This window comes from Megascapheus bottae, chromosome 20 (genome assembly GCF_031878675.1).
Source record: "Megascapheus bottae isolate mThoBot1 chromosome 20, mThoBot2.hap1, whole genome shotgun sequence".
In the NCBI taxonomy this organism is placed as follows: Eukaryota; Metazoa; Chordata; class Mammalia; order Rodentia; family Geomyidae; genus Megascapheus; species Megascapheus bottae.
Window position 1 is genome coordinate 11620659 of NC_143528.1, and position 17621 is coordinate 11638279.

A 17621-nucleotide genomic window follows, 5' to 3' on the forward strand; every position below is an offset into this window, starting at 1 on the left:
CAGAGCGGAGTCCCGCAAGAAGCCGGGGGGCGGCCCCGGGCGGCGGGCAGTAAGCGAGAGGAGGCGTCGCCGCCTCGCTCCATTCAGAAAAGTCCGGGAGCCGCGGCTCGCCCGCGGGTCGCAGGCGGCCTCCAGCTCCGGGTCTCAGTTTTATGAATGAGCCTGGCGGAGAGCTCCCGGAGCCCTGTTTACTCCTCTTTGTGACGTCGAGGTCCCGTGACTGGGCCGGCGCTCCATTCACGCGCCGCGGAGGGGGCGGGGCCGGCGCGAGGCCCAGAATGGAAAGAGGCGGAGCCTCGGGAGGTAGTAATGACCCGCCCCCTCCCCCGGGAGAGCCGAGGAGCATTAATAAACCTTTAAGCCGCGGAGGAAACTCTGGCTGGGGCTGTGCGCGGAGCTCCGGCGGGGCGTGGGGAACGGCGGCGCCCTTGCGGGTGGTAGCCGGAACAGCCCTACCGGCAAAAACACACTAGAGGCAACAAACGAGGGGAACCCGCGGCCCTCTCCTGTAAACACAACTTCCTTCCACCGCCACCTCCCCTCCGCTCCGCACGCCGCCCGAGACCGCTCGAACTGCTATGTAACGGCCAGGCTGCGGAGGACGGGGGCCTGGGAAAGAGGTTAGTCAAGTTTGAGGCCACTTTAGCCGGCGCCCCTCCGAGCCCTCGTCTGCCCTCGGTCTTGTAACTAGCCGGCTCCCGGGCGTCCGTCGCCTCCTGAGCGCTTCCAGCTGCGCCGGCTCCCGGTGACCATGGTGACGATGGAGGAACTTCGGGAGATGGACTGCAGCGTGCTCAAACGGCTGATGAACCGGGACGAGAACGGCGGCGGCGCGGGCGGCAGCGGTAGCCACGGCGCCCTGGGGCTGCTGAGCGGCGGCAAGTGCCTGCTGCTGGATTGCAGACCGTTCCTGGCGCACAGCGCGGGCTACATCCGAGGCTCGGTCAACGTGCGCTGCAACACCATCGTGCGGCGGCGGGCTAAGGGCTCGGTGAGCCTGGAGCAGATCCTGCCCGCCGAAGAGGAGGTGCGCGCCCGCCTGCGCTCCGGCCTCTACTCGGCCGTGATCGTCTACGACGAGCGCAGCCCGCGCGCCGAGAGCCTCCGCGAGGACAGCACGGTGTCGCTGGTGGTGCAGGCGCTGCGCCGCAACGCCGAGCGCACCGACATCTGTCTGCTGAAAGGTAAACTCGGGGGGCCGCGGTGCCAGCTGGAATGGGGCGGGCGGTGGAGGGGAGTCCGGCGGCCTGCGCCTTTTTTGAAGTTGGGGATGGAGAATCTGGAGGGACCCCCTGGCTTCAGGGATTCCACGGCGCGTCTTTGTGTGCGTTGCAGTACACGGGATGGCCAGGTTTCTGTGTGTGTGTGTGTGTGTGTGTGTGTGTGTGTGTGTGTGTGTGTGTGTGTGTCGGAGTGTGTCGTGCCATCTCCAGGTCCTTGGGAACCGGTCCCGCGCGCGTCCCGCTAACGGATCCCGAGAAGCCGCCGCTCCTGTGCGCGGCCCAGTCCAGCTGTCGGCTGGGCTTGCGGGGTTCTGTACTGACCCTGACCGAGAGTAGGGGTGGAAGGCGGATGGCAGAGGTGGCATCGCGCTCGCCCGTTCCGACTGGAAGCCGGGCTTGGGTAAAAGCCGAAACGAGATCGGGGAGCGATCCGCCTCTTTTCTCCCGCTGCCCAACCAGATTTCGGGTCAAGCTAGACCTAGGCAGCCAGGAGCAGCAGTTGGAGGGGCCTGGGAGTATCTGGGGGCCGCCGGGGCGAGCGCGCGTCCTCACCCCGCCAGCCGACCTTTTGTTCAGACCGCGCTCTCCGCGGATGGCGGCGCGTGCCTGCTCTCGGTGAACCCCAGCGGAGCTCCGGGGCGGGGAGGAGGTGGCCTGTCAAGGGAGGAAGACCGACACCCCCAAAGGACTGCGTGCTAGCCCGATCGCTGGAAGAGCTGCCCACTGGCCGCACCTGCGGGGATCGGGTCCAGGAGCCGCCGGGGGGCTGAGCCGGCCGGCGCGTGCGTCCCGGCGCCCCCCGCCGCGCCCCTTCCTCCCGCCGCCGCATTCCGCGCATTCTTTCGCCGGGGTGGGCTCGGCGCTTCGGAAGGCGTCGCTGACCCCGTGCCATCAAAGAGCCGCTCTCCTCCCCCCCCCACCCCCACGCCCGGCGCCCTTCGCCCTCTCCTCTCCTTTCCTTTCTCAATCACATCACCGGAAAGGAAGGGAGACGGGGGCGGAAACCTTCCCGCCCCCTCCCCAAGCGCTACACCCGTGCTGGGAGTGGGAGGGCGTGGGGGAGACCCCCTGGGTTTGCCGCTGCCGGACAGCGAGCGGCTTTGTTGTCCGCAGTTGTTTCCTGACCATTTGACCTGTCAGCTGCTGGGGAAATGCTGCTGTTGACCTGTGGTTGAACTGTTAAGGAGATTCTGCTGATTCCCCCCCCCCCTTTTTCTTTGCTTTTTTTCTTCTCTGGTACCCTCCCTCCCGCTCCCCTCCCGGCCCCCCCGCCCCGATTTGCACCTCCGATTGAGCCCAGTCCCGCCCATCTTCCCAAAGCCCTTTAGGAGCCAGTGCCTGCAAGGGGCTGGACCCGGCCCCCCGGCCGGGGAGCTCGGTGGCGGAAGCGCGGAGCGGCACGCGCGGGGCCCCGTGGGGCGCAGGCCGGCTCAGGCCACCCGGGTGGGTGCCCGCGCTATTGTTAGAGCTCTCCGCCCTCGAGGCCCGGGGTGGAGAGGGTGGGGACCGTGAGACAAATTCCTCCCCGGAGGATTCATAGTGTGGGTGCCAGCCTCCAGAGGCCCTCGCGATTTGGTGTCTGAGCACCCCGGAATCGAGGTCCCCCAGAGCGGGGGCCGATTCCCACCCCACGTCGTGTCAAGGGTTGGTTATGTTTTATTTTTATATTTTCTTCCTGGAAGACGTCTCCGGAGCGGTAGCTCCATGGCCCTCGGGTTTCTTCCCGGGGCCTTTGCCCGGGCGGGAGGGAGGCACACTTTGTAAAATTTTCACCTCTCAACACCACCGTCTTACCAATCTGTCCCCCAAAGAGCAGTGTTGAACCAGCGACCTCGGCAAAATGACAGTGCCCCAGTGGGTGGCTAGGTGTGTGGCCTTCGGAGAAGAAGCATTTCTTTGTGTGTGTGTGTGTCTGTGTCTGTGTCTGTGTCTGTCCAGTTTTGGCCTGGAAGGCCATTCCCTGGCCCTCAAAGGCTGCCTTCTCTGAGGAGAAAGATGAGCCTGGCTTCCTAGGCCTGTGAGGCCTGGCGTCTGGTTTGGGAACAATCCCCTTTCCCTCCAGTTTTACCCAGACACAAGTTAGTTCAGCTGCCCTTGGGAGCCCAAGCCTAGAAATCCGAGTGGGGGAATTACCCCGCATGTTGAATAGCAGGCTTAGCTGTGTGGGTCATCTGCTGAGCAGAGGCCAGCCTCAAGGCCTGGTTCCTTTCCTTTCTTTTGCCAGAGAACTCAAGACATCCCGGGAGGGGCAGATAAAAAGTGCCAGCTACCACACCCTGAGGAAGGTGGTCAGGTGCCATCAGGGGGAGGACAGCTAGGGCTTCAAGCTCCAGAGACCCTGGACTTCCAGGTGGACACAGCAGTGGGTTCAGGAGACGCGGCTTCCGTGGTCAGGGATCATGGTATAGGGATCTAAAGAAGGGAATACTGAGAAGAGAAGAAAAAGGCCCTCAGAGTCTCTCTACTGGAGACCTCTGCTGGAGTTGATTAAGGGTTGGTAACTCGGTTCTCTCTCGACTTGTTATATTTTGCAGCTGGCAAACAGCCCTCCTGTGTGTCATTTGATGTGTGCAGGTGGCTGGGCAGTGGAGGGCAGGACGTTGGGCCAGTGGGGTTGGGGGTGGAGGGGAGATAAAAGATCATCCTATTTTCAGGAGTGATGTCATTTTTTCCTACCAAAGCTATCTAGTTCTTCTAATTAATTGAACTTAAAAATGTAGTTTTTCTATTTCTGTCTTCTCAAAGGGAGACTGGTTACTCATGTGCATGCAGGTGGTTAGTAACTGTTTCCACAAGTGAGAATTCATAAAGACAGGAATAAAATTCATTGAACATCAATAACTTATCCCCTGTACATTTTCTAAGACCCTATTCTCACTAAAGGCCCTAAAATCATTCAACATTTTCATTTTTCGAGATTTCAAACTTGGGCCATTTTTTAAAATGCCCTTTGACTTAAACTCTTATGAGACATTTTAAGGGACAATTTTGACATTTAAGTCCTTTACATTTTATACAGTATACATCTTGCAAGTGCCTTTCTTCCCTTAATCTTTGAATTAGAGTTTTTAGACTTTTATTTTTAGAGTTTTCTTGACTTAATAAAAGTAATTTCTTGTATTCCCCCAGTAGCAAATTAATCTCTTACACAAAAAGATTTCAAGCTGGTCATGGTGGTATACAACTGTATCCTTACATGTAGATGTAAAGCTTTTATTAAAAATAAAATAAATAAAAATTCAGTGGCTCTCTTTTGTAATCCTAGCTACTCAGGAGGTGGAGATTTGAGGATCATGGTTTAAAGCCCTTAAGGTTAGGAAAGTCTGTGAGACTCTTTTTTTTTTTTTTTTTTTTTTGCCAGTCCTGGGCTTGAGCTCAGGGCCTGAGCACTGTCCTTGGACTTTCTCAAGGCTAGAGCTCTGCCACTTGAGCCTCAGCACCACTTCTGACTTTTTTCTATGTATGTGGTACCGAGGAATCGAACCCGGGTCTTCATGCATGCTAGGCAAGCACTTTAACCACTAGGCCAAACTCCCGGCCCCCTGTGAGACCCTTGATCTCCAGTTAGCCACCCAAAAACTGGAAGTGGAACTGTGTCTCAAGTGGTAAAGTGCAAAACAAACAAAACTTCAAGGTCGGTGCCCTGGTCTGTGTTAAAGCCCCAGGACTGGCACACACATACACACAGAGGATTTAGGTATATATAGGTGTATGTGTGTATACAAACTCAAATCTAAATAAAAGAATTATTTCCTTCCTGTGGAGAATTTGACTCCTGACCTTTGTGAGTTTATTCCAGTCATGATTGCAAAACTATCCTAGCTATTTTGAGTAATTTGAATGTTGATCTAGATAGATCAGTTACTTTCTCCACTCCCTCGTCAGTCCCAGGGCTAAAGATATAAAGGATTTGGTCAGATGCTGGTGGTAGCTCACGCTTGTAATCCTAGCTGCTGAAGAAGCTGAGATCTGAGGATCTATTTCATTTTAAAACCAACCCAGGCAGGAATGTCTGGGAGAATTCTCATCTCCAATCTCCAGCAGTTACCCTTGAGCAAAAAACAAACAACAACAACAAAAAACCCTCAGGGACAGCATTCTGGCCCTGAGTTTGAGCCACATGACTCTCTCTCTCTCTCTCTCTCTCTCTCTCTCTCTCTCTCTCTCTCTCTCTCTCTCTCTCACACACACACACACACACACACACACACACACACAGATAACAGATAGCTGGCCACTGTGGCATGGTGGTACATGACTATAATTCCAGCATTCAGGAAATCAAGACAAAAGAGGATCAAGAATTTGAGGCTAGCTTGGGCCATTATAATAAGACCATGTCTAATAGCCATAAGCTGTCCACAAGTAATGCATGTCTGCAAATCCTAGCCCCTCAGGAGGCTGAGATATAAGGATCCTTATTCATAGCCAGCTAGAGCAGCAAAGTCTGTGAGACTCTTCCCTCCAATGAAGCACCAAAGACCCTAGAAGTAGAGGTATGGCCCAAGTGGTAGTGTGAACACAAAACTAAAGGACAATGCCCAGGCTCTGAATTCAAGGACTGACACAAAAAACAAAACCAGAATGTATTGGATTCGGTGAGTGAAGTTTAGGGAATAGGGCAGGAGCAGGGAGCTGTGGCTTTCTTTTCTTCTCTAGCTATTACTGCCTCTTCCTACAGCATACCTCTAGGGGTTGCCTAGGTTTCCTGCCTCTTGTACCCTTAATGAAATGACTGGCTTTTCAGTTTGCAAACATAGTGCAAAGCTCCTGGCAGCCAATGATCGGGAGTGTTTAGAATGACAAAAAATAAATGGTAAGACTTATAAATCATTTCTGATCTCTATTGTCATTCATTACATAATCGTAATGAATGAAGCAAAGTCCCAACTTTGCATCAAGTGAACTGCATGTTTCCATGACAACAAAAGGCAGGGTGCAGATTTAGAATGGAAGTGCAACTTTGATCTCTAGCATGGACCATCAGTTTCCTTTGGGCTGGTCCTGGATTTTGCAGGAGGGTGAGCCACACACACCAGTTTGGACTTCAGAGAGAGGGTCGCTATTTTCAGGAGTCAAAGAAAGACCTTTAACAAGTTAGAACTTCTGGCTGGGAGCGTGGCCTAGTGGTAGTGCTTGCCTAGCATGCAGGAAGCCCTGGGTCCCATTCCTTTGTACCACATACACAGAAAAAGCTGGAAGTGGCGCTGTGGCTCAAGTGGCAGAGTGCTAGCCTTGAGCAAAAGGCCACTGTCCAAGAACAGTGTCCAGTCCCTGAGTTCAAGCCCCATAACTGGCAAAAACAAAACAAAACAAAAACACACACACACACAAAAGAACCAGAATATGAAACCAGCTCCTTACCTGGAGCTAACAAAGAAAAGGAAGCATGGCAGGGACAAGTTTGTTCTCCTAAAAAGCAGATAGCCAGGGAGGACTGAGAGGGCTGCAGACAAGATAGTTCTGACTGGACTGTTAGAGATTGGCTCCTAAAGGACAGGTTTCACTGAGCCAGGAGTTCCATGGTAAGAAGCCCATTTGGCTGAATTTTAGAGCCTGCTCAGCATTTACGTAGGTGTTTACTCCCACGGAAGTTCCTGGAGGCAAATGACCTTCAAACAGCTCAGATTAATTTCTTGTTAGGTTGGAGCAAGATGGTGAGCAAGATCTAGGAGGTAGTGATACCCCATGGTTTAAAGAGTTGCAGACCCTTCTCTGGTGTTGGTGGCTCATGCCTGCAGTCCTTTACTCAGGAGTCTTGAGATCTGAGGATCAAGGCTCAAAAGTTTCAGCAAGGCTTAAAAAATTTCAACCTGGGCAGAAAGAAAAACAGAGATTCTCCTTTTAACCAGCTAGAGGGTGGAAGTAGAAGTGTGGCTCAAGTGGTACAGGGCTTGAGGCCCTGAGTTCAAATCCCAGTACTGGCATTAAAAAAAGTGACATGGGGGCCAGGAGTTTGGTCTAGTGGGAGAGTGACTGCCTAGCATGTATGAAGACCCAGGTTCGATTCCTCAGTACCACATACATAGAAAAAGCTGAAAGTGGTGCTGTGGCTCAAGTGGTAGAGCTCTAGCATTGAGAAAGCCCAAGGACACAGTGCTCAGGCCCTGAGTTCAAGCCCCTACAATTGGCAAAAAAAAAGGCCAGGAATGGTGGCTCATGCTTGTAATCCTAGCTACTCTGGAGGCTGAGATCTAAGGATCAAGGTTCAAAGCCAGCCTGGGCACAAAAGGACCTGAGACTCTTCAGTTATCCTCTAGAAAATGGGAAATGGGGTTTGGCTCAAGGGTAGGGTGGTGGCCTTGAGCTGTAAAGGCTCAGGACAACAACCAGGCCCAGGGGTAGGGTGGTAGCCCTGAGCTAAAGAGCCCAGGGACAGCACCCAACCCCATGACCCACCGAAAAAAAAAAAAGTCACATAGCTATACCCACCATCTCTCAATAGTCTTCATCATCCAAGATCCCATCAGAAGTCTTATAATATTATCAGTGCTTTGAATGCTCTTTGTAAGGCAAGCAATTTCACATATATTATCTGTTAAGGGTGGCAGCCTTCATCATGAATTTGTTGCAAGGGGAACACACACACACACACACACACACACACACACACACACACACACACACACACACTTATATCCCGGTGCTGGGATCCAGCACTATACATGCTAGGTAAGTATGGAGCCTATGGGAAGGACAGGAGTTTGGGATAACAGAGTATCGTGAGTAAATTTGTTATGAAATCATCGCCTTCAACAGTATGGAGAAAAGTCAGGTGATACTTCACTGCCTTATTTGTTAGTAAGTTTTCTTCAGAAGACAGAAATGCAGATTTCAGGCCCCTGCTGCTTTGGGGCTGGCCAGTTTTGCCAGGAAGTAAATGAGTCTTGGCCATATAGAATTATATACTATTGGTATTTAGAAATAATTATTGTCAAAAATTAACATTTTGAAAAGTGGAGATAGTCTTCAGGAGCTGAAACCTACGAAGCTAAATCAAGTCTCCCAAAGCCCAAAGCTAAAGCTTCCAAAGCTGAAGCAAAGTCCTAAGTCTAGAGCGAGGATCTGCCCCAGATTGGTCTCCACTGTGTCTTGGGCTGGGGAATGGTGCAGGATATACCCTGACCCTTTTGTACAAGTAGGGATATGTTATGGATAAAACTTTGTGGTCTAAACCTGGGTTTCAGTAGACTGTGGTGCAGTTCTTGTACAGATAAGAATGGCAGGAGGGGCTGAGGGAAAGCAGTCTTGGAACAGTCTTCCCTCATCGTAAGAAATGTGGTTGGATTACTCCTGTAATACTAGCTACTCAGAAGCTGAGATGGGGAGGATTGAAGTTTGCATGAAATCAATTGAGGCACAAACATCAGAGATTCCATTCTCCAAACTAACCAGCAAAAAGCCAGGCTAGAGGTGTGTTTCAAGTGGTAGCGCACCAAATGAGCAAGAAAATCCATCAAACTCAATGCTCTGGGTTCAAATCCTGAAAGAAAAAGATCTTTGCATTAGAATACAACAGAGATCTGCTTACAGGCGTTTCATGAAACAGTCAAGTTTCCTATTTAGAAAACGAGAGTGTGCTTTCCACAGGGGGATACAAGGGGAGAGAGCCTTGCAAAAGTTCTGACCCTTAGCAGTTTTGCTCAAAGCTGGCAACCTTATCAGGCCAGGAGTTTGGCCTAGTGGTAGAGTGCTTGCCTAGCATGCACGAAGACCAGGGTTCGATTCCTTGGCACCACATATATAGAAAAAAGCTGGAAGTGGTGCTGTGGCTCAAGGGTAGAGCGTCTAGTCCAAGGACAATGCTCAGGCCCTGAGTTCAAGCCCCACAACTGGCCAAAATAAAAAAAAAAAGTCAGCCTTTCTTGTCTGGGCTGGGTTTGAACCTTAGTCCTTAGATCTCAGCTTCCTGAGAAGCTAGGATTAAAGGTATGAGCCCCTGGTGCTGGCCTGGTAGCTATAGTTATTAACCCAGATGATTCCCATGCTATGGGCATTGGCCGGAACTGGAACTCTGCCACAGGTGCCTGGTAAGGAACAGCCAAACCTCCAAGCCCTCCACACTCAGGAGGCAAGTCACAAACCCCCAAACCCTTCCCTGAGCTGCCCTAGTCAGGGAGGACAACCATCCTCCACTCCCATTTGTCCCTTGGGCAAATAGTCTGCTTCTCCATTAGTTTATTTCAGCTCGTTATTTGAATTCCCCCAGAGGGAACTGACTTTCCTGTGTTCATTTCCCTGCTCTGCTCTAAGTGTCTTTTCCAGGCCATGACTTTCTCTCTCTGTCCTGTTAACCATCTGCCTGGGGGAGATAACATATGATCCCTCTCAGGTCTGGCATGGTTTCTGCTCCACCTCCTGGGCTGTAGGTCCTATTACTGCCTTTCCCTCTGGGCCTCCTGCACCAGTCTAGCTGGTTGGCCTCAGGAGGTGTTGGAGGCTCTTGCCCTGGAGAGAATGCAAAGTTCAGGAAGTGTGGGACCTGCCCTTCTTCTGTCTACCAAGGTCTCAAGACTGCCAGGGACACATCAGAAACCCTGGAAAGGGCTGTCAGGACTGGGAAGCGGCCAGTAAAACACAGGCCCTTGTTCCTCTGGTCTTTGAGGATGTCTGCCAACAGCTCCTTTCAGCATAGGTGCCAACAAGGGAAACCATCGTATTATAACCATCTGCTTGATCCCAGGCACAGAATACCAACTAAAATCAGTCTTCTAGAGACTCTACAAGGGAAAAAGAACCAGCTTCCATTGCTGAGGATGAGAATGAGGCTCAGAGAGTGAGAGAAGATGAAGGCAGCAGCTGACAGGTTGAGTCCGTCAATCAGCAGAGCTGGAGTCCTAGAACTTTAGGCTGGGCTGGTGCCATGCTGTGGGCTATTTTCTTAGAGGGGCTTCCAGGCTTCCAGGGCACCTGCCCTGTGTCCTTATGACCTGTCGGGATTAGAACCATTTGTCCTAGGTGTGCAGCTTTTGCCAATTACACTCAGAACCTTGCACTTTTAAGTGTATTTTGATGGCTCAACTTACATAATAGACATTCTGTTGAAAAGTGTTCAGTTCCTGACTGGCACTAGTGGTTCACACCTGTAACCCTAGCTATTTAGGAGGCTGGGATCTGAGGACTGAGGTTTGAATTCAACCCTAGGGAGACTTTTATCTCCAATTTACCAGCAAAATGATGGAAGGCAAGGTGTGGTTCAAGTGATAGAGCACCAGCCTTGATTAAAAGAACATGAGCATGAGGCGCTGAGTTCAGGCCTCAAGTACTGGTGCACACACACACACCAGTTTCTGTAGAACATAGAGTGACAAGTGATATCTAGATACAGGTTTCAATCACAGTTTGGTGACCCATCCTTTCCCTCTACTTCTCCAAATAGCAGAGTGGTCCAGAGCTTCTGGGGTCTCTCTTGGGCAGAGGTCCATCAGGAGACTTTGACATTTTCTGCTTCCTGCCCCTGCCCCCACCCCTTGTGTCACTGCATGTGGGGCAGGCAGTTCTATATGCAGATGGGGGTTCTAATGGCAGGGAGAGGGGTGTCCCTGGGATGAGATGGTGGCAAGCACACAAGAAGCTGGCAATTGTGGGTCCACTGGCCCCGAGGCAGGTCACTATGACTCAGCAGGAAGAAGGACTGTGACCACAGAGGTATCCATTTATAACCAGAGGGAGGGAGGTGGAAGGGGGGAAGGAGAAGCCGCAGGTCACAAAGGAAAAAGTGGGTGCCCTGTTTCTGTAAACCTTGTGATGTGGCAAAGAATGATTTCTCTTCCTCTCAGAAGCAATAGGAAAGTGGGTTCTGAGGGTTGGGATTGCAGGCAAGTGACGGATTGTCACAGGTCTGCCCGTTCATTAGACAGTGACCTGGAACAGCTGGTGGGTAGTGGGGCTTTTATCACAGCCTTAAAGACAGGAGGGAGTGGGCCACCTGAAGGATGGCAGCCCTTGTCATTTTCTTCAGTTCAACAGGCCCTTTATGAGGGCAGCTTTTGCCCAAGCTGTAGGCATTTAATGGAATGAATCCGTTTTCTGCTCATACAGAAACTGCACAATACAAAAATAAAGGCAGGGCCTGACATCGGAAGTTGCCCACAAGCAAAGTTCCAGAGATCACAAGAAAATCAGACACAGGCTTCAGTGTGTGTCTTCTTGGCAGCTCTGAGTCCTTCCCTTCCCACCTCCGCCCTCAGGCTCTGGCTGGGCATTGGGCACCCACTGGCGCAGATAACTCAGCCCCTTATCTTTTTTTCATTTCAAAGTGGAAGAGATGATCCACAGTCTGAAGGCTCAAATCAGGAAATCAGCCCTTGCCCCACCCGAGGGCTGGGCAAGGAAGGGTTGCTTTAGATGGAACCCCCTCCCCCGGCCTTATTTAGGACCCTCCTTGAGCAGCTGTGTATTGCTGGTGAGACCATGTATTAGCATCTAGTCATCTTTGTGGGTCCAGATCGCATCTGCAAACCTGCCTTGTTCTTTATGGAACCCCACTGTCTCATGTAGCCCCATTGTAGCCAGTCCCTTGACTGTGCCTTGCTCTTACCCCTAGGACCTGTTTATCACACCAGAGATTCCATTCCTCTTGGTACATCTCCTCACAGCTTCCTTTGTGTGTCTTCATCCCCAAACAAAGTCTTGTCTGCAAGCCTTCAGTTTGGATGCAGCTCTGCCAAAGGCATACTTTGCTTTTTTTTGGGGCGGGCGGGGGGGGGGGGGGGGGGGGGGGGGGGGGGGGGGAATCTTTTAATCATTATTTGTAGGTCCACAGCGCCACCCAGTGGCAGGAACAGAACCAGCTTCTCTTCCATTTGGTAGGATTCCGGTTCTCTCTGCTTTCTACAGGCTTAATGACCCCATTAACCTGAATCTCATTTCCTTTACACAGGTGGCTATGAGAGGTTTTCCTCCGAGTATCCAGAATTTTGTTCCAAAACCAAGGCTCTGGCAGCCATCCCACCTCCTGTACCCCCCAGTGCCATGGAGTCCTTGGACCTGGGCTGTGGCTCCTGTGGGACACCCCTGCATGACCAGGTAGGAACCCCCTCTACCCCCATCCCATTCCCTGGCATGGACATTGCTGAGGAAGGAGGGGTAGGCCATTGTAGAGTCATCAGGAGGAGGGAGCTAAGACTTCAGATGTATTACCTCTTTATGGAAAATATGGTGAATCTGGAGTATTTGGGGTAGGAGGTTAAATATATGAGTTCTTTCTGTTTTCTTGCCCTCATTTAGAGATTTTTTTTTTTACAAAGTGATCATCCCTGAATTAGCCTCCAGAGTTTTGTTTTGTTTTAAAGAGAGGGCTACTTATGTAGCCAGGCTGGCCTTGAACTCATGACCCTCAAAAACCTGTGCCAACATACTCAGCTTTTAGCCTCCAGAGTTATGAACAGAGAAATGAGGCAAGTTGCCTCAGGAGGCTCAGAGGACAAGAAAAGCCCTAGAATGAATCCATGGCTCTCCGGACAGTCAGGCTGCCTCCCACCCTCTCCTCCCAGCTCCTACATACCAGCCACACACTCTCCTCTCTGAAAGCCAGTTTGAGCCACTGAATGTCTTTCAAGTCCAGCACTCCAGTTCTTCCAGGGAATGAAATTACAGGGTCCTAGGACTCTTGCCTTGCAAATCTTATCCTGAATTTAGCAGGCCAGTTTTCCTCCTAGTGCCTCTGATGTACTCAGTGATGACACAGCCAACCAAGCCAGTCTATAGGGCACACCCATGCAGACAGAGCTTGTGTGAAATTTACTGTGGCCCACCTGCAGAAAAGCCAGCCTGGTGTGCCTGCTGCCTCATTAGTGCTGGCGAGTGGAGCCAGCAGGTGGCACTCACGGGCTGGACCTGCGCTGGTTCACTGACTACCTACCCGGTATAAAGGCTGCAGAAACCCCACAGAGCCCAGTCACCCCCATCAAGGAGCTCTAGGCCAGAACTATCCAGCCGGCATCTCCCTAGGGTCTAGAAAGTTCTTTCATGGGTTGGCTGTACCTCAGGTCTTTTCCTGAAAGGGCTCCTTATCCTCACAGTGTTGGGGGCTGCTGTGTTTGTTTCCTGCTACAGGGGGGTCCTGTGGAGATCCTCCCCTTCCTCTACCTCGGCAGTGCCTACCATGCTGCCCGGAGAGACATGCTGGACGCCCTGGGGATCACTGCCCTGTTAAATGTCTCCTCGGACTGCCCGAACCACTTCGAAGGTCACTACCAATACAAGTGCATCCCAGTGGAGGATAACCACAAAGCGGACATCAGCTCCTGGTTCATGGAAGCCATCGAGTACATCGGTATGCCGCTCCCCTCCACCCCCACCATGGGTATGAGCGATGGGGGAGAGAGGGCACCGAGGCCATGTGTGCTGTGGGTGGGCCTTAACTGGGCTGTGCTGGGCAGGCCCAGTGGCCCCTTGTTGTGTAGACAATTCCTTCTTCTGTGCACGGGGTAATGGAGAGGTAACAGTTGTGGCTCCAGACATAAGATTTCCACTTTTCCCCTCCATGGGAAGGAAGATAAGCCACTGGGTCACTGTGCCAATGGGAAATCTTTGAATGTAGAAGGCTGTGGGTTTGACTTTTTGTTCTCTTCCCCAAATGGAAGTGTTCTTTGGGGGGTAAGCCTAGAAAACAGGGCTTCATTTCTGAATGTCTAGTTTCATGGCTATTTGATCCAGAGCTTCCCATCCTTCCTGCACTGTGCATCCTCCCCTGCCCCCCATGTCCTGGCTTATGCCACCTATACCTGGCACTGGGTGCCTGATGAAGCCCTAACCATGCTGTGCTCTCTGCGCAGATGCGGTGAAGGATTGCCGCGGGCGGGTGCTGGTGCACTGCCAGGCTGGCATCTCCCGCTCGGCCACCATCTGCCTGGCCTACCTGATGATGAAGAAGCGGGTGAGGCTGGAAGAAGCCTTTGAGTTCGTGAAACAACGCCGGAGCATTATCTCGCCCAACTTCAGCTTCATGGGGCAGCTGTTGCAGTTCGAATCCCAGGTGCTGGCCACATCCTGCGCCGTGGAAGCTGCCAGCCCTTCCGGCCCCCTGCGCGAGCGGGGCAAGGCCACCCCCACTCCCACATCCCAGTTCGTCTTCAGCTTCCCTGTCTCCGTAGGAGTGCACTCAGCCCCCAGCAGCCTGCCATACCTGCATAGCCCCATTACCACCTCCCCCAGCTGTTAGAGCCAGGCTGTGAACACCCCCGGAGCCAGAGGCAGGCCCCATGCCAGCGGGCATGAGCAACGCATAGGACAGCAAGTAGAGACGAGTGGGGACAGAGACCAAGCACTGATCCCCATCCATTTCTCCTTGGCCATCCACAGGGCCAGCTAGAATGGCAATAAGGACTCTGAAAACACATTCAAAGCAAACACACGAAACACTCCAACCTAGAGCAATAATGGTGGCATCAGTGGCCAGAGAAAACCTGGATTTGGTTCATGTGTCAATTTTACTTTGTCAGGTAGAAATTTCTTACCTCATTTTTTTAAACAATTAAGGCTTGAAGTTATGAGATTCCCCCAAATCCTGGCAAATGTGCCCGTCCCATTTTATTAGGTGAGGGGAGGGTTGGGAGGGCGGGAGGGAAAAGAAGAAAACAAGTTTGCCAGAAGTGCCTGGTTCCGTGTGCAAGTCCTGTTGTTGTCTGTTGTTGTTGTTGTTGTTGTCGTCGTCATCGTCATTATCATGGGAATTTTGTTTTGCAAAAGAAATGTTCTAGGATGTGATTTTCATTTCTAATGACTCAGCAGATGAATAATTGTGCTTAATAATAAAATATTTATTGAGAATTTCCTCAGAGTATGTAAGTCCAACAAGTTTAGTGACAGTGAATTTAGAATATATTTATGTTGACATCCATCACCACAGCGCAGTTACATGCAGCTGTTTAAGCAGCAGGGAAGGTCACTTCAGGGTCTGTGCCATGATGATTATTTTGCCACTGAGAAGTGTACAACATGGCTGGGAGAAAAGACTACTTGTTCCTTTTGCAGCTGGTTCCTGGTGTAGAGACCACAGGCATACAATCTTTTCTCTCCAGTGAATAGTTGGATGGTTAGAGCATTTTTCTCACACATTACCTGCCTAGGCCTAGCATAAGTACCTGTGATTCATGCCACATTTTGTCAGGTTCTACTGGGAAACTGGGTACCATTCAGAATTTTCCTTTGACAAATCATTTGACAAGGCCAAGGGGGAAAAAAACTAGATCAGTAGATACCAGAAATGAATTCTTTTGCACATATTGGAGTTTTTAATGTTAGTGGCTTTACTTAAAGCATAACAACAAATTCTTGCATTGTTAGATCCTTGTTGGATGACCATTTTTGAAGGCCCTCTTTTGAAAAGGAGAGTGGATTCCATGTTTCAGGTCTCTTTGAAGTATAGAGGGTGAGAGGTCTTGGGCTGTAGGGGGTAAGGGCTGGCTGGCTCCTGGCAAGTGCATCATGGGTATCTGGGAGCCATTTTGAATCCTTTCTTGGTCTAAGGCTATTGTCAGGGGCCTGGCCAATGGAGGAATGGCTTGGGAAGGGGAAGGATGCTTTCTAGGGGAAGGGCTGGGGGAGGAGGAAGGGAAGAGGGAGCAAACTATATGTTTCTTCATTTGTAATGTTGTGGAATAGTGTTAGAGTGCCAGAATAGAGGTCATTGCAAACTTGTCTAGAAATGAGAGCATGTCTCCATTAGTCCTTTGGGAGTCTAGGTTTTGGTGAACATTCTTGCTCACCATAAATAACTTCAAGCCTCAATGTCACCATCATGGAATGCTTGTTCTTATCCTGCATCCCAGGCAGGCCCAGGTTCGCTATATTTCCTTCCATGAACTATGAACCTGTGTGGGTGTCAGCATCATTGTCCTGCCTGCTTGTATCTAGCCTCGCCTTTGGGTGAGGACAGAGTGGGGGGTCCTGGATGGTGGCCCCATGTAGAGATTATAGTCAGACATTTCCACTTTTTCCTGGATTCTTGGATGTTGCTTCATGTTTGGTGAAGGATGAGGTTAAGAGACGTTTATAGCTGGAAAAAAAAAAAGCCATGGGCTCCAAGAGTAGTGGAGGGGCTACTGCAGGGCAGTGGGGAAGGGCAGCCATGAGTGTCCATTTGCCAAATATGTCCTCGTTCCCAGACTGCACTCCAAACCTTATGGGCATGGGAATTCAGGACTAGCTTCAGAGGTTTTTTTCCCCTGTCCCGATTCGTCTTTAGTCACACATGTCCAATGGCTATATATAAAGTGATTTTCTTTGTACTTGACAGCATGGGTCCCCGAACTCTTAGAAATAAAATAGGACATTGACTTGGTTGAAAGGGGGACCTCTTGTTGTTGTTGTATCAGAAGGCCTTCTGATGAGTTGGAACAGCTCTAATGAAGACACAAATTCAGGGTCAGACCGAGGGCTGAGTGAGTGGCAGCATACAGTCCGAGGTGATGTCTGTCCATAGGAAATTTCTAAAATGGCAGACACCATGGCTGCTTTACTCCTTACTAGATTTGCTGTTGGTCACAAGAAGGGAAAATTGAATATTTGCCATATAGAGTAAGAAAAGAGTCTGTTCTCTCCCAGGATCTTGTCTTACCCTATTCGGTTCATGGGGCTTCCTCGAAGGGAATGGCCGGGCCTCCTCCTAAGCGAAGGGGATGGAGTTGGCTATGAAGTGTATGGCGGTGAAGCAGTGGTTCAGAATGGCTGCCCATTAGCGTCACCTGGGCAACCTTCGAAGTCCTGATGGCAAAGGGGAACGTCTAGCAGGTAGATCCAAGCATGAGCCCGATGCCATGTTCTCCAGGTGCTGCCCAAGGATAACCACATTTGAGACAGGATGGCAGGATGCTTTGGGGGTCTAGATCTTGGCAACACAGCTGCCTTGTCTTACAGAAATCACAGCTAGGGTTCTGTCACTGGCTCAGCTCATCCCAGCTGGCTGGGGAATGAAATGGTTCTCTGGGGTGGGGTGCTCTGGAGTCGGGTATTCTTCCACACTCCTTGAAAGGCAATATGCCTGAGAATTGATGTTTCTTTGAAGCCTGCTTGCCCATCGACCTGTACTGAGGGTTCCCCCTGCACCCTGCCTGTTTTGCCTTCCTTAGAGCTGTGAGTCATTCAGCAAGAGACTTCTGCAAGACAGCAATGCAATACTTGTGTAAATAGCCCCATCTTTCTGAGTGGTGTCATTTCTACATTTGATATGCCTGTATTTCTGTAGGATGTATATAGTGTAGGGAACTTTTTGTTTTGGTTTGTTTTCTTTTTTAGGAAAGTAAACATGTCTGTTTTTATTTATTGCTTGAAAAAGATCATTTGAAGAAAAATAAATACATTTTCAACCACTTCTGCCTGCTTCATCTTTTCTTGAAAATAGTTCCGCTTTAATCCCAACACACAGCATGCTTAGGTTGGAGAATGGCAAGTTCG

The 17621-nt window shown here is 50.9% G+C and overlaps 1 protein-coding gene across 1 annotated transcript; it reads left to right on the forward strand.

Annotated features, from left to right (window-relative positions):
- The first annotated feature begins 257 nt into the window (after positions 1-257).
- On the forward strand, positions 258-15828 carry Dusp4 (dual specificity phosphatase 4). Its single transcript, XM_090353970.1, has 4 exons — positions 258-1184; positions 12106-12251; positions 13281-13500; positions 14003-15828. The coding sequence occupies exons 1-4, from the start codon at positions 752-754 to the stop codon at positions 14386-14388; spliced, it is 1185 nt and encodes a 394-aa protein (XP_090210096.1). The 5' UTR covers positions 258-751; the 3' UTR covers positions 14389-15828.
- The last annotated feature ends 1793 nt before the right edge of the window (positions 15829-17621 follow it).

Coding starts and splice junctions, on each gene's coding strand:
- Dusp4 (XM_090353970.1), top strand. CDS start 752: ATGGTGACGATGGAGGAACTTCGGGAGATGGACTGCAGCGTGCTCAAA. Junction 1,185..12,105: donor CGACATCTGTCTGCTGAAAG/GTAAACTCGGGG, acceptor TCCTTTACACAG/GTGGCTATGAGAGGTTTTCC. Junction 13,501..14,002: donor GGAAGCCATCGAGTACATCG/GTATGCCGCTCC, acceptor CTCTCTGCGCAG/ATGCGGTGAAGGATTGCCGC.